Genomic DNA, 13,938 nt, shown 5'->3' with positions numbered 1-13,938 from the left:
AAATGATTTTTATAGAAAAGCAATGAATATTATTATAATGGCAAAATATTAAAATCATTTCAGTTAAATTGGGACCATGTCACCATTTACTCCTCATTGTCTTGGAGTTCTAAGGAATGGAATAAGACAAGGAAATTCCAGAAATTGTGTAAACACTGGAAAAGAAGATACAAACTTTCTCCTGTTATTGTTGATTATTTTATACCTTCCAAACCCGAAGAGGCCCGCGTACCGGAAAAAAAAAAAAAAAAGGTTACTTTCCATTTACAGTTATTACAAAGTATTGGCTCTATTCCCTGTGTTGTACAATACATCCTGGAGCCTATCTTACACCTCCCACTCCCCCACCCCTATATTGCCCCTCCCCCCTTCCCTCTCCCCACTGGTAACCACTAGTTTGTTTCTATAACTGTGAGTCTGCTTTTTTTTTTTTTTTTGCGGTACGCGGGCCTCTCACTGTTGTGGCCTCTCCCGTTGCGGAGCACAGGCTCCGGACGCGCAGGCTCAGCGGCCATGGCTCACGGGCCCAGCCGCTCCACGGCACGTGGGATCTTCCCGGACCGGGGCACGAACCCGTGTCCCCTGCATCGGCAGGCGGACTTTCAACTACTGTGCCACCAGGGAAGCCCTCTTTTTTGTTTTATTCACTGGTTTGTTGTATTTTTTACATTCCACATATAAGTGATATCATACAGTATTTGTTTTGTCTCACTTATTTCACTTAGCATAATGTCCTCTAAGTCCATCCATGTTGCTGCAAAAGACAAAATTTTGTTCCTTTTTAGGGCTGAGTCATATTCCTTCGTATATATGTACCACATCTTCTTTATCCATTCATCTGTTGATGGACACTTAGGTTGCTTCCATATCTTGGCAATTGTAAATAACGCTACTATGAACATTGGAATGCACGTATCTTTTCAAATCAGTGTTCTTGTTTTCCCAGATAAATACCCAGGAGTGGTATTGCTGGGTCATATGATAGTTCTATTTTTAGTTTTTCGGGAAACTTCCGTGCTCTTTTCCACAGTGGCTGCACGAATTCCCACCAACAGGGTAGAAGGGTTCCCTTTTCTCCACACCCTCGCTAACGTTTGTTATTTGTGTTTTTTGATACTAGCCATTCTGACAGGTGTGAGGTGATATCTCATTGTGGTTTTGATTTTCATTTCCCTGATGATTAGCGATGTTGAGCATCTTTTCATGTGCCTGTTGGCCATCTGCAGTTCCTCTTCGGAAAAATGTCTATTCAGTTTTTTTGTCCATTTTTATTTTATTTTTTTATAAAATTTTTTAATGTATTTCTGGTTGTGTTGGGTCTTTGTTGCTGCGCAGGCTTTCCCTAGTTGCCGCCAGCAGGGGATACTGTTTGTTGCAGTGCGCGTGCTTCTCATTTTGGTGGCTTCTCTTGCTGCAGAGCACGGGCTCTAGGCACGTGGGCTTTAGTAGTCGCTGCATGCGGGCTTTCTCTGGTTGTGGCGAGCGGGGGCTACTCTTCGTTGTGGTGTGCGGGCTTCTCACTGCAGTGGCTTCTCTTATTGCAGAGCACAGACTCAAGGTGTGTGGGCTTCATTAGTTATGGCACGCAGGCTCAGTAGTTGTGGCTCACGGGCTCTAGAGCACAGGCTCAGTAGTTGTGGTGCACGGGCTTAGTTGCTCCACGGCATGTGGGACCTTCCCGGACCAGGGCTTGAACCTGTGTCCCCTGCATTGGCAGGTGGATTTTTAACCACTGCGCCACCAGAGATGTCCCTATACTAGGAATTCTTAGGTAAATTTTTCCTTAGTGCTGTAGTATGAAAGTTCTTTATACTCATCTTTTTATGAAGGAAAAACCTGATTCTCCTTTCAGAAAGTAACCCAAGTTTTACAGACTTTCAAATTATTTTTATTTTTTCAATTATAAAAATATTTACCCACTTAGAAAAGAAAGGAAAAAAGAAGAATGAAAGAGGAAAGAAAGGTCTGTGGACTTGGGCGAGGGTCAGGGGTGACCGTGGAGCTACTTGCTCCTAAGAGCCAGCAGTTTATGAAGCAGTGAGATGCCCCAGGGCCTGTCATCTTGAGTCACTTCTTAACGATGAAGGGGATGGGGATCCAAGTCTCAAGTCTCTGAAGGAATCCTCTAAATTATTCCAATTCGAGGGCTATTGAGAGAGAAATGAGAAAGCTTCGGTTGGCAGGAAACTGAGGGAGGAAGGGGAACAGAGGCGAGGCTGAAAATGCCGGGACAAGAAAAGAACTGGATCAAGGCAGGCCAGGGATGCCTTAAGAGAAACAGAAAGCTAACAAGAGTCTATGAAGAGGGGCTTCCCTGATGGTGCAGAGGTTGAGAATCCTCCTGCCAATGCAGGGGACACGGGTGTGAGCCCTGGTCCGGGACAATCCCACATGCCATGGAGCAACTAAGCCCGTGTGCCACAACTACTGAGCCTGCGCTCTAGAGCCTGTGAGCCACAACTACTGAGCCCGCGCGCCGAGAGCCCATGCTCCGCAACAAGAGAAGCCACCGCAATGAGAAGCCCGCGCACCGCAACAAAGAGTAGCCCCTGTTTGCCACAACTAGAGAAAGCCCGCGCGCAGCAACAAAGACCCAACGCAGCCAAAAATAAATAAGTATAATAAAGTGTATTAAAAAAAAAGTCTATGAAGAGAGAGAGAACGAAGGAACTGGGAGCCCCTGGAAGAGGGGACCTAAAGGGGGTGTCATGAGAAAAGAGAAAGCAGTGGGGGGCAGTGGGGAGAGAGCAAGGAGAGGATTGACAGACAGAAGTGGGGCTGAAGCTGGGAAGGGGGTCGGCGGGGCGTGGAGAGGCCAGGGGCCTGCAGCGGGGAGAGCTTCTCACCGACAGGATCCTCTGGAGCCGACGGCTTATGCTTTCACTGTATTGTTCCAGCTTATCCCAGGACTCGAAGGGCATCCCCTGGTTATCCACAAACTCTTCCCAGCAGTCTTCAAACTCTGAGATGAGAGAGGGAAACTGAGTCAGGCCCCAAGGGCAGGGGAGCAGCAAGCTTGCACCAGCAGGGCCACCGTCCCTCCTTCCTTTCCCCTTCCTTCTCTTCCTCTCCCTGGAATTAGTCTGTCCCTGGAATTTCCCCTTCAGGTGGTATCACACCTTGGGTCTCAGCTGGGCCGCCATCCTTCCTTTCCAGCCTCCCCTCTCCCCCACTCCCACTCAGTGGCTTTCGCTCTTGGAACCGCAGATCCTCCCGTCCACCGACAGCTCTGTCTCTCTTCCTACCTGAGCGGGTCATGACAGCCACTGAGACCTGGGCTGCCTGTAGCTGCTGCAGCCCCCTCTGAAACACCCTGACCCAGTGGAAGTACAGGCGGGAGGCAAAGATCTGCAGGCTCAGGTTGTCCTGACCGTTGATGAAATCAACCAGTTCCCCGGCACAGGCAGGGCAGGGACTCCACGTGACATAGCAGATAATTCTGTAGCGCTGGTTTGGGTCGAGATTCAGCGAGGTGATCTTGTCAATAAAGCGAGTTTCTGCATGTCGCTGTTTCTGGAGAGGTTCTCAGAGAGACGGAAGGGTTGGTTAGAAGGCAGAGGCCAGAGGTCACACACCGAGGGTGAAGCTCGGGACGAGGGCCTCTGTCCTGTGAACTTTCCAGTATGTGAACTGCCTATAGCACAAGGAAAGAACCTCCTTCTTTCCTTCAATTATTCATTCCTTCACTCACTCACTCATCCATTAATTCCACACTCCCCAAGCACCTGTAACTTCATTGGAATCAGATCAGGGTCCCAATGGCCAGAGGAGACGGGTTGTAGAACAGACACCCCCAGGGCACAGTCCTGAATACTCTGTGACCTGGCTTTTGGACATGTCCAGGAGGTTGTCCGGAGATGTTTGAACCTGAGGGTACCAGGGAGGTCAGGGAGGGAGGGAGAGGGGACGGGACAGGTAGGAAGATGGCAGAAAGGCAGAAGTGTGATGGAGATCTTGTAGGTGAGGTTAGGTGCTCAGTCCTTGGAAGAGCGCTTGGCTTCCCCGAAGTGGTGACCGAGCTGAGATCTGGAGGATGAGGAAACATCAACTTCTCAAAGAGGGGTTAGGAGGTACATTCTGCTGGCGGGAAGGGCTTGTGTGGTGGCCCGCGGATGGGAAAGAATGTGGAGAGCTCCAGGGAAGTGGGGTCACTCAGATTCTGCTAAGCCTCAGGATTTTCCCTGCCTGGTGCGGTTGCCCCTGCTTGCCCTGTGCCCAGGGAACCCACTTGGCACCTTGTTTTGGAAGCAGCCTTTGTCAAGCGTGAAGCCATCGAGCTGCTTCAGCTGGTAGCACAAATAGGTCTTCCTCCGGTAGCAGGGCTGTGGGACCCGGGGCTGGTTGCCAAACTGTTGTCTGAATATATTTGTTTTTAGCAGATTCATTGTGTTTCTGTGCAACAGGAAGGAGAAAACCAAAGATGCAGAGTGTTTTCTGGTGTCACCCAAGGCTCTGTCACATTCTGAACCCAGTTCCTTGGGTTCACCTAGGCCCCTAAGGGGAGGTAAGGGAGGGTCTCTTCCTTCTTTGTTGGCCAGGAGTACTGGGAGGGAGAGGGAAGAGGGCGAGCTCTCCCCCCTCACACATCACCACCCCTCCAGCCTATGCTAGAGGCCATTGCAGGCAGGACTCCTGGGCTGAGTGGGGGTGCCCCCACCCCGAGAATTGGACACGGCATGTCCTTCCTCGTCTCTCACATCTTTGTCTTGAGCCCCAGACCCCTCTGTTAAGGTCCCACAAGCACCTCAACCCTGTACCTAATGTCAGGACCCTTCTCTTTGGGGAGTGGGGAGGGGGATGGAAGTTAAAGAGCTTCCTTTAACACTGTGCTCTTGGCCGAGGTGTGTGTATCATAATTTTGTCTGTACAAAGAGCACAGAGGCATGTGAACAGGAAAAACTGTTGTCACCAAGGTAGTGTTGTGACAGAGCCTTTTGGCTGAAGGGCTCACATAGCTTTTTCTCCCCCTAATTATGACTGTACTCTATACAGTATTCCATTTTGTATCTTGCTTTTTTTTCATTTAATGTTATACTGCAAAGTGGCCCAGCCCATGTGGGGATGCAGAACCACCAGGTTCTTTTCAATAAGTGCTGTTGGCTCTGCACGGACAGCAGTAGGTGGATGTAACCAGGAGCCTTCCTGCCGGGCCCCAGAGAGGCGCATGAAGGCACCCTCTGGCCGGAGCCGCACTGCACGTGGACACCCATGACCAAGCAGATGCCAGTCAGAACGAGCTTGGGAGGCTTGATGGCCCCAGCCCATTGCCCTCCTGGACACTCCACCCAAGGTAACGTCACTTGGTTGACCACCGAGTCAGACTCAGATGACCTCAGAGCCTCAGAATTGGCATCTGGACACAGGAATCAAGCCAAGGGTGCCCTCACGGCCCAGACCACGGGACACAATACTTTGTTCCTGCAAGGCCAGAGGAGTCTCGCCATATTTCCAGCCAACTCATTGAAACACCACCAGTTCCACCAATGAAAAACCATTTCTGATATGTTATGCTAATTAACAAAGCCACAAACGTCATCAGTGGAAACCTATCTCTGACGTCCCTTGTGTTAATTAGTAAAACTTTAGATGGATTTGGGTAACGATTGCTGAAGAGGCCATCTCTGGACTGTGGCCTTCGATTACTGGCCAATGACCTCGCCTGAAGTTCATACTCCCCATGAGGGCAACTGGCCACCCTCAGGGTAAGGATTAGAAGGGAAACCCCATTCATAGCACACCTGAGACAACCACTGCCCCGTTTGCCCGGAGTCTTCCTGATTTTAGCCCTGAAGTTCCCATGTTCTGAGAAACTCCCCAGTCCTGGGGAAAGCCAGACACTCAAGGCTGAGATATTTCACATTTGAGACAAGAGGACTTATCTTCATAGCACAAATGTTGCACCTTGCCCCTGAATAGCTAAAACTGTAGGTACGATAGAAACAACTTGTAAGAAGTACTTAAAGACCAATTGAATTTTTTATACTTGGTAGTGTCTTCATGGGAAACGAGTTATCTTCTTGTCTTGGAGAGTTTTCCCTCCACAGAGGAGAAATGAGAATATTCTCTGCAAAATTGTGCCTTTAACATAAAATTTACAAAAACGCTTTTATAGCTGACTCCAAACATTGTTTCACTCATCCTTGAACCTAAAGTCTAGGACTGAGGGTGCACAGAGAGCTTTAGGAAGACCCAGTGGCCATGCCTATGGGATATGGCCAGGGACACAGAGAGACAGGCTGTGGCAGAGGTAGGGCTGGGAGGCCCGAGGCAAGAGAAGGAACCAGAGAGGGAGAGAACCCAGGGCTGGGCGCGGAGCCCGAGGCAGCGAGGAGGACCAGCAGCCCCACCTGGCCCCTGCAGCCGGGCCCCAGCCTCCTTGGCAGACATGTCCCAGCTTGCCCTGGGCACTGCGATCTCTGGTTCCACCTGCCTCTCACAAGGCTGCGCTTGGCCTTGGGAAAGTCCCTTATCTGAGAGCGTTCCCCTACAGCTCTCGGAGCGGTAGATGCCCTTCCTGTCTGGGTAAGAGGAGGTGGGAGGCCCAGGGTGGTTTTTGTCTCTCAGACCCATCCTCTTTCCTCCTCCTGGGCTCTGGACTTACCTGATCCCAGGAGTCCAGATGCAGTCTCCTGGCCTAGGAAGGCTTGTCCAAGCCCAGCCCTTTGTCATAGGCACTCTGCCTCGATTTCCTCTCCCAGGACCCTTTTTTTAGGACAGCCCCCTATCTGAGAGCGACCTCCCAGGCCGTCTCAGCCGAGGCTCCACCTCCTTCCTGCTTTGGCACCAGGGGTGGGAGGACCCTGGGGTGGTTTGCTTCCTTAGGCTCCGACCCACCTTCTCTTGGGCCCTCCCTCTTGGCAGAGGTCGGTCTCTGATGCAGCTGGACCCCTCTGTGCAGCAGGACCCGAGGTTATTGCAAAGGGAAAGAGAAAGTAAAGATGCCAGAGAGAGGGGGATGGGACAGACCCTGGCGGAAGAGAGCAGGACAAAGGCCTGCCCCCACTGGGGGAGGGGTAGGCTGGAGACCTCTCCAACCTACTCCTACTTGGCACTTAGCTTTTATTCAGTACCCTGACAAGACTCTGGGTGGACGGAAAATGAGGGCTGGGGGTCAGTACTCCAGATCTTCATCTCCAGCCCTGTGTTGAGCAGATCCTGTGCACCATCTGCTACCCCCAGCTCCCCAGTAGCATCAAGCGGGGAGGAGCATTATCCTGACATTTTAGATGTGGTCCCAGCACAGAGAGGTTAAGACACTCTCTTGAGGTCACACAGCAAATAAATGGCAGAACTGGAAAGCTGTCCAGGAAGCCTAGCCTGGTTCCCTCCCCTTGCTTCCTCATTGTTCCATGAAAAGGAGCGGGGGAGGGAGCACAAGAGAAGGGGTAAGCTATCTGCTTACTTTGTCACGTGGCCACCAAGACCTCCAGATGAGAAAACAGCTCTGGGGAAAGTTGAAACCTAGCGAGGAGGTCTTAGAGCAGTCATGGCCACCTCCAGTCCAAACTGCACACAAATGTGATTCCCAAATTAACTTTTCCCAGCTTGTCATCCCACTGCTCCCCCCTGCCCGCCCTGCACACACCACCTTCTGCCCCACAGGCCCTGGTACGGCCTCGGGGGTAACAAGAGCTTGGGCAGGAGGTTAGAGTATCCACAGGAATGGTGTCCCCTTCACCCCCATCTGTCCTAATGCCCAGGGCCACAGCCAACAAAAGATTCTAGAATGAGCTGGATCCTTCTGGGAAGAGTGACCAGATTTTTTTTTTTTTTTTTTGCCACAGCACGTGGCACGTGGAGCTTGCCCAACCGGGGATTGAACCTGTGCCCCCTGCACTGGAAGCATGGAGTCTTAACCACTGGACCACCAGGGAAATCCAAAGAGTGATCAGATTTGTACACTGAAGTGTTGGTCAAACTCAGAGAGCTAAGTCACCCCTGGCCTGAGAGGCAGGAAAGATGGACAAGAAGGTTGAAACCCTTTGCTGGCCTTTCCCTAGTGACAGCAATCCTACAGCCCCGGCTTGGAGATTCCTGTGAGCCACCTGAGATGGGCCAAAATGCAGGTGTGCCAGGAGAGGGACATTTTAAGCTGGCCACTGTGGCCCGTTTTAATGCCCAAGACAAGCAGGAGGTATGCCATCCCCAACCATGTCCCTCTGTGCCTCCCTCCTTGAAGGAAACACCGACAGGGAGAGCATCAAGGCAGAAGAGCCGAAGCAACCAGAGACAGCCTGGATTCTGCCCAAGACCCCCAGGCAGCAGTGCAAACAGGAAGGGAGAGTAAAGTGTCTGCTGCTACTGACAATTCCCACCCAGACGGCCAAGATCAGCGGGACCCCAGACCTTCTCCACAAGGACTTTAAGGACAGATTCCAAACCAACAGCTTCCCACTTGCTGTTCCTTCCTCTGCATCTGCCTGCCCAGAATCCCACCTCACCAGGCTCTTACTCCCTTTTGGCCCTGCCACAATCCCGGCCACCCTTTCTGGAACCTCCACTGAGTTCCTCCCCGGTGCGTTCAGGCGGCAACTGGCTCTGTGGACAAAAGGGCCAGACGCTCGCTTCCTGATCTACCTTGAGCAACTGAGCTGTGGCCTCTGACCTGACTCTTAGCAGCCCTTCCACTTTCTATTCTGCTTTTTGAAAAAGCTCCAGCAATCTCAATCCTCACATCCCCAATCCTACTTCTTGTTTCTAAAAACGTATTTAAATGTAAACGTAAGCATTCTTTTTTTCCTTTTGCTCATTCTCCGTCACCACCCCCGGAGCTTCGCCTCTGGCAGCAATCTGGGAATGGGATGAGGGATGAGCAGAGTGAGGACAGGGTGTGATGATGACAAAGTGAAGGCGGGGTGGCGGTGGGGTTCTAGGGACACCAAGGTCTGGAATGGAAGCAGAGGAGTCAGGGTCAAGGGGGCATAACCCGGAGAGAGACACACAGGACAAGGATCCTGCTCTCACTGCGCCTGCTCAGCTCAAAAAAGCCTTTGGTCATCGTATGGGCTGAACCGTGTCCCTGCAAATCCATATGCTGAAATCCCAACCTCCAGTTTCTCAGAACGTGACTATACTTGAGATAGGGCCTTTAAAGAGGTGATTGTGTTAAGAGGAAGCTCTTAGGGTGATCCTTAGTCCAATCTGCCTGATGTCCTTATGAGAAGAGGAAACTGGGACACACAGAGGGACACCTGGGGATCCCCAGGGGTCATGCACAGAAGAAAGACCATCTGAGGATAGAGAGAGAAGGCAGCTGTCTGCAGCCAAGGAGGAAGGGTGCAGGAGAAGCCCAACCTACCGACTCCTTGATCTAGGACTTCTAGCCTCCACATCGGTGAGAAAGTAAAATACCTGTTGTTAAGTCGCCCAGTCTGTGGCGTAAGTCGCCCAGTCTGTGGCGTTTTGTTGCGGATATCCTAGCGAACGGGTACCATCATTCCCATCAAGGAGCCTCGTTCTCTGATAAGTCAAGTCTGTCTTCAAGGATGTTTTCCAAATCTCATTTTCACACTTATACATATTCATGCCCATTTATGTTCAGTTCAATAACAAGGTTTGGTCAATGTGTGAGATGGGAGGAGGTGGGGCTCCCTCGCTGGGGGAGAGGGAGATCTCACGGGGGGGGGGTAGGGGAAGACGCTGGGGGAAGAAAGGAGAGAGGAGCTGAGGGAGGGCAGGGGCAGCCCAAGGGCAGTGGCCCTCTGGGGCCAGGGAGGAGAGGAGGCTGAGGAGGGAGGTGGAAGGTACTCGGAGATAAGGAGGAGGTGTGGGGAGGAAGGCTAAGGAAGCCCTCACCCGAGAATTTCATGAAGCTTTGCCACCAGGAACTGATAATTTTTACGCAGTTTCTTCCAAGGCTTGAAGGGCATTCCCTGATTGTACACAAAGTTTTTCCAACAGTATTTAAAGTCTGAGATAAAGAGGAGAGAAAGCCATCAGGTCCGGGCCCTGGGAGGCCCTTCTCTGCTGACCATCCTGTGCCCTGCCCCCTCCTGCCCACTCCCTGCCGTGTGCCCTCAGTCCTGCCTCGTTTCCCAGGTTCTCCGCCCGCTCACCCTTCCTGGCGGGTATTCTAGGTCCGCCCCCATCCCTCCCACCGCCCCGCCCTCCAGCCCCCAGCCCCCTCTGCTCTCACCTCGGAAGGACATGATGCGCACCCAGGCCCTCTGGTGGCGCAGCATGCGCAGCCCGTGCTGGTAATCTGGTTTCCAGAAGTAGTAGAGGCGGGCGGCGAAGATGCTCAGCCTCACGTTCCTGTTCTCCTTCAGGAACGCAACCACCTGCTCTGCACATGACAAGCAGGGGCTCCAGGATAAGAACCAGGTGATGTGGTACTGCTCGTAAGAGGACAGCTTCTTAGCGCGAAACCAAGAGAGGAAGCAGAGTTCCGCATGGCAGGAATAGACCTGGGAGAGATGGAGGCGGAAAGGGGGCGTTTTTGGCCGCCAGAGCAGGCAGTGAGGCTGGGCTAGGGAGCTGGGGAGGAGGGGTAAGGGGGGTGGGCATCCCAGAGGCAGGTTGTTCAGGAGTTATCCCTTCTTTCCATCTCTCCCCTCCCTTTTCTTCTTTAGTCATCGACTTCCCTCATTCATCGACTCACCCATTCATTCTAACATCCATCCTCCCATTCATTCATTCTACAAGTAACCTGAGTGCCTGCTTTGGTCCAGGCCCTGTGGGGTCCAGGCTCGGTCCCTAGGTGCTGTCTGCTGGGAGGCCCACAGAGCTTCCCTGTCCGTTGGCAGAAACACCAGCCACACGTGTCTACAGAGCACTTGAGGTGCGGCTCGTCTGAAGGGAGGTGTGTGGCAAGTGTAAAAATACACAGTTCATTTCAGTGACTTCGTATGAAGAAAAAAGAATGTAAACTATCTCATGAGGTTTATATTAGTTATATATTAGAAAATACATCTAATTGAGATAATAGATTAGGTATACAGTCAGTCCTCTGTATATGAGAGTTGCTTATCTGCAGATTCAACCTATTGAAATTATTCAGGAAAAAAAAAATTCCAGAAAGTTCCAAAACGCAAAACTTGAATTTGCCAGGCTGGCAACTACTTACATAACATCCACATTGTATTTACAACTATTTACATAGCATTTACATTGTATCAGGTATTATAAGTAAACTAGAGATGATCTAAGGTCTATGGGAGGATGTGGGTAGGTTATATACAAATGCTATGCCATCTTACGTGAGGGATTTAGCATCTTCAGATTTTGGTGTTCGTGGGGGTCCAGGAACCAACCTCCCCACCCCCATATCTAGGGATGACTGTGTTGTCTAACACAGCGTCAATATTAATTTCATCAGTTTCTCTTAACTTTTTGAACACTGGGTAGTAGAAAGAGTGAGATGACACCTGTGACTCAGATTAGGTTTTGATGGGATAATACCGCTACAGTGCACACCCCCTCCCCGCCCCTTCCGCACACAGGTTCTGAAAAGGCTGCCCTCTGGGTGGAGGAGGGCAGGCGGGTGGGGGGACATTTCGCCAAGCCCGATGACAAACTCAGAGACCCCCCACCAGCAGACTCGCTAAACAAGGCTTTGTGGGATTAAGTCAACCACTATCACGTATCCGGTTCCCGGACTTAAGAAAATGTGTGGGAAGATGCATCCGCCACTGAGAACCCCCAAAAGGCGTTGGACTTATTACCATTTTTTCCACGTCCTCTACTGGCTTATGTGAACCTGTGTAACACCTCTGACATGAGGGACACCATTTGGGGGCTAAAATTTCATCCCATTTTTGAAACAGGCACCAGATTTGAACTATTACACTGGGCAAGGGCATAGGACAGAGCCTGTCACTGCTATATCCGCATTCTTTTTTATTGGGTTGGGGCGGGGCTGGGTGCGGGCGAAATGCGGGATCTTAGTTCCCAGCGCCCCCTACATTGGGAGCACCCAGTCTTAACCACTGGACCGCCAAGGAAGTCCCCATATCCGCATTCTTGATTAAAAACTGGACACACTGCAAAAGGGATTTTCCTAGTATCTGACATAATATACTCTGAAAACCAATGAATTGCAATTGTAATTATATCCCCCAATCATAATATTGGGAAAACAACTTGTGCAAGCATCCTAAACCTTCCGCAATTTGCCGATACCCGCCCCCGCCCCCGCCCCCGCCCCCGCCCCCGCCCGGCTTTTTTCCCTGTGGCGGGACACAGCACAGGCTGCTCCTGAATCTGTGCTCCCCGCATTGCAATTCTAAGGCACCAAATAAATGCTTTTGTGTCTCTCGGCTGCGCCTCTTTTCTGGGTCAACACTTAGCTCCCGCCTGCGATGAGAGTGTCCTGGGGCCCATACCCAGTTTTGAAAGACACCCCAGTCGGAGGAGTCAGGTGAGCAGTGCTTCAGTCTTTCCACCTGGTAGCAGAGGTAGGTGTAGTTCCGCCCACTGGCAAATCTCAGGTTGCAAAAGTGGAAGGAGAAGGTTTGGCGATCTAACCACTCCACTGGGTGTCTGGGGCAAAAGAGAGAAAAGGGAAAATGCAGAGAGCGCCCGCTGGAGTTACTCCCGGCTGGTCTCTCCAGAGCGTAGCCCCCTGGACGCCCTAGGCGCTGGGCCTCCCAGCAACCCGCCTGGGCCTTGAGAATTTCCTGCGCCTTTCCAGGCAGGAAGGCTGGGGGAGAGGGAGAGGAGAGGGTGCTGGGACAGCAGGGATGGGTGATGTTCTCCCACAGGGGCCCTGGCTCTGCTACTTCCAATAGCACATCCCGCCACCTCCACTCCGGTTTTCCTGCCCACCCACCCCCCAAATCATTAGAAAAATAAAAAAGAGTAACGAAAACCTCTCCACTCCAAAATCAGAGCCTTTAACATTTCAGTTCAATTCCTTCCTGACTTTTCACTTGCGCGTGTTTGTTTTGTGTTTTAATGTCGGATGAACACCTAAATTCACAGGCTTGGGCTATGGTTACAAGTGCTTTCTGTATCTGAACTCAAATGCTGCGGCAGCCATGCCCATTTTATAGAGGAGGAAGCGGGGATGCAGAGGGGGACAAGTAGTCTGCCTAAGTCACAGAGCTGTAAGTGATAGAGCTGGGTCCCCTGACCAGGCCAGGCCATTTCCAGCTCTTCCATTATGTGACCTTGCAGCTGTGTGAAGTCTTGGGTGTGGCTTTCTTTTCTACTTAATTTTAAAATAGGAGCGTTTCTCCTGATCTTTCCTCCAGTTCCATTAGAGCTGTTAGTGGTACAGTTATAAACGTGAAGCGTGGTCACCTAGGGTATGGCCAGGTTTGTGAACAGTGTGCATTTATTTTCCTGCTCAGAGTTGAGATATCCTTGGAAGAGATGATTTATCTTCTTGCCTCAGAGAGCTATTCTCACACTGTGTTTACGATGGTGTAAATACTACAGAAAACTGATCAGAGCGCTTTAAAAAGTCACCAGCTGCGTCAATCATCCTTTCGCCAAATTCTAAGCGTTAACAGAGCACAGATACTTCCGACCAATAGAGGGTGCAGCCCTGCACAGGCAGGGAGGGGACGGCCTAGCCCGACAGACTTTCAGACTGAGAGCTGGGCCACGAAGACCCTCAGAGCTGGGTGGAGGTTTGGGAGGGGCCAGTTCAGAAACAATAGTGGGGGCACCCCCAGAGCAGGGCAAAGACCCCAGATGGGAGTGGGCCCTGCAGAGAAGGAGCCCAAAGAGGGAAAGGAACAAGGCTGGGACTGCAGGGACTGCGCGGGGGGGGGGGGGGGAAAGCAGGCCAAGGACAGAGGCGCAGCCCTAGAGAGGGCTGGAGACGGGGTCCAGTGGGACAGAGCAGGCAGCAGCGGTACCTGATCCGGGGCCTCTGGCTGCAGCCTCCTTTGCTGGCTAGTCCCATCCCTGCCCTTTGTCTCGGGTGCTGGGGCTCCATTTCCTCTCCCAGGGCTCTTGTGTAGAAAACCCCCTTAACTGTGAGCAACCTCC

General features: G+C 51.6%; 1 protein-coding gene across 1 annotated transcript; it reads right to left on the bottom strand.

Annotated features, from left to right (window-relative positions):
• Positions 1–1,865: 1,865 nt before the first annotated feature.
• LOC111186177 (DNA dC->dU-editing enzyme APOBEC-3B-like) lies at positions 1,866–13,938 on the bottom strand. The gene is made up of 8 exons (XM_022596458.2): positions 13,806–13,938; positions 12,324–12,480; positions 10,136–10,406; positions 9,796–9,910; positions 4,236–4,392; positions 3,246–3,513; positions 2,847–2,962; positions 1,866–2,147 (listed from the first exon to the last, which is right to left on the bottom strand). The coding sequence occupies exons 1-8, from the start codon at positions 13,883–13,885 to the stop codon at positions 2,058–2,060; spliced, it is 1,254 nt and encodes a 417-aa protein (XP_022452166.1). The 5' UTR covers positions 13,886–13,938; the 3' UTR covers positions 1,866–2,057.

The sequence above is a fragment of the Delphinapterus leucas genome, chromosome 11 (genome assembly GCF_059928025.1).
Source record: "Delphinapterus leucas isolate spDelLeu-1000000601 "Yukka" chromosome 11, BTC_Dleu_Yukka2, whole genome shotgun sequence".
Lineage (NCBI taxonomy): Eukaryota > Metazoa > Chordata > Mammalia > Artiodactyla > Monodontidae > Delphinapterus > Delphinapterus leucas.
This window is presented reverse-complemented; position numbering and strand designations above follow the sequence as displayed.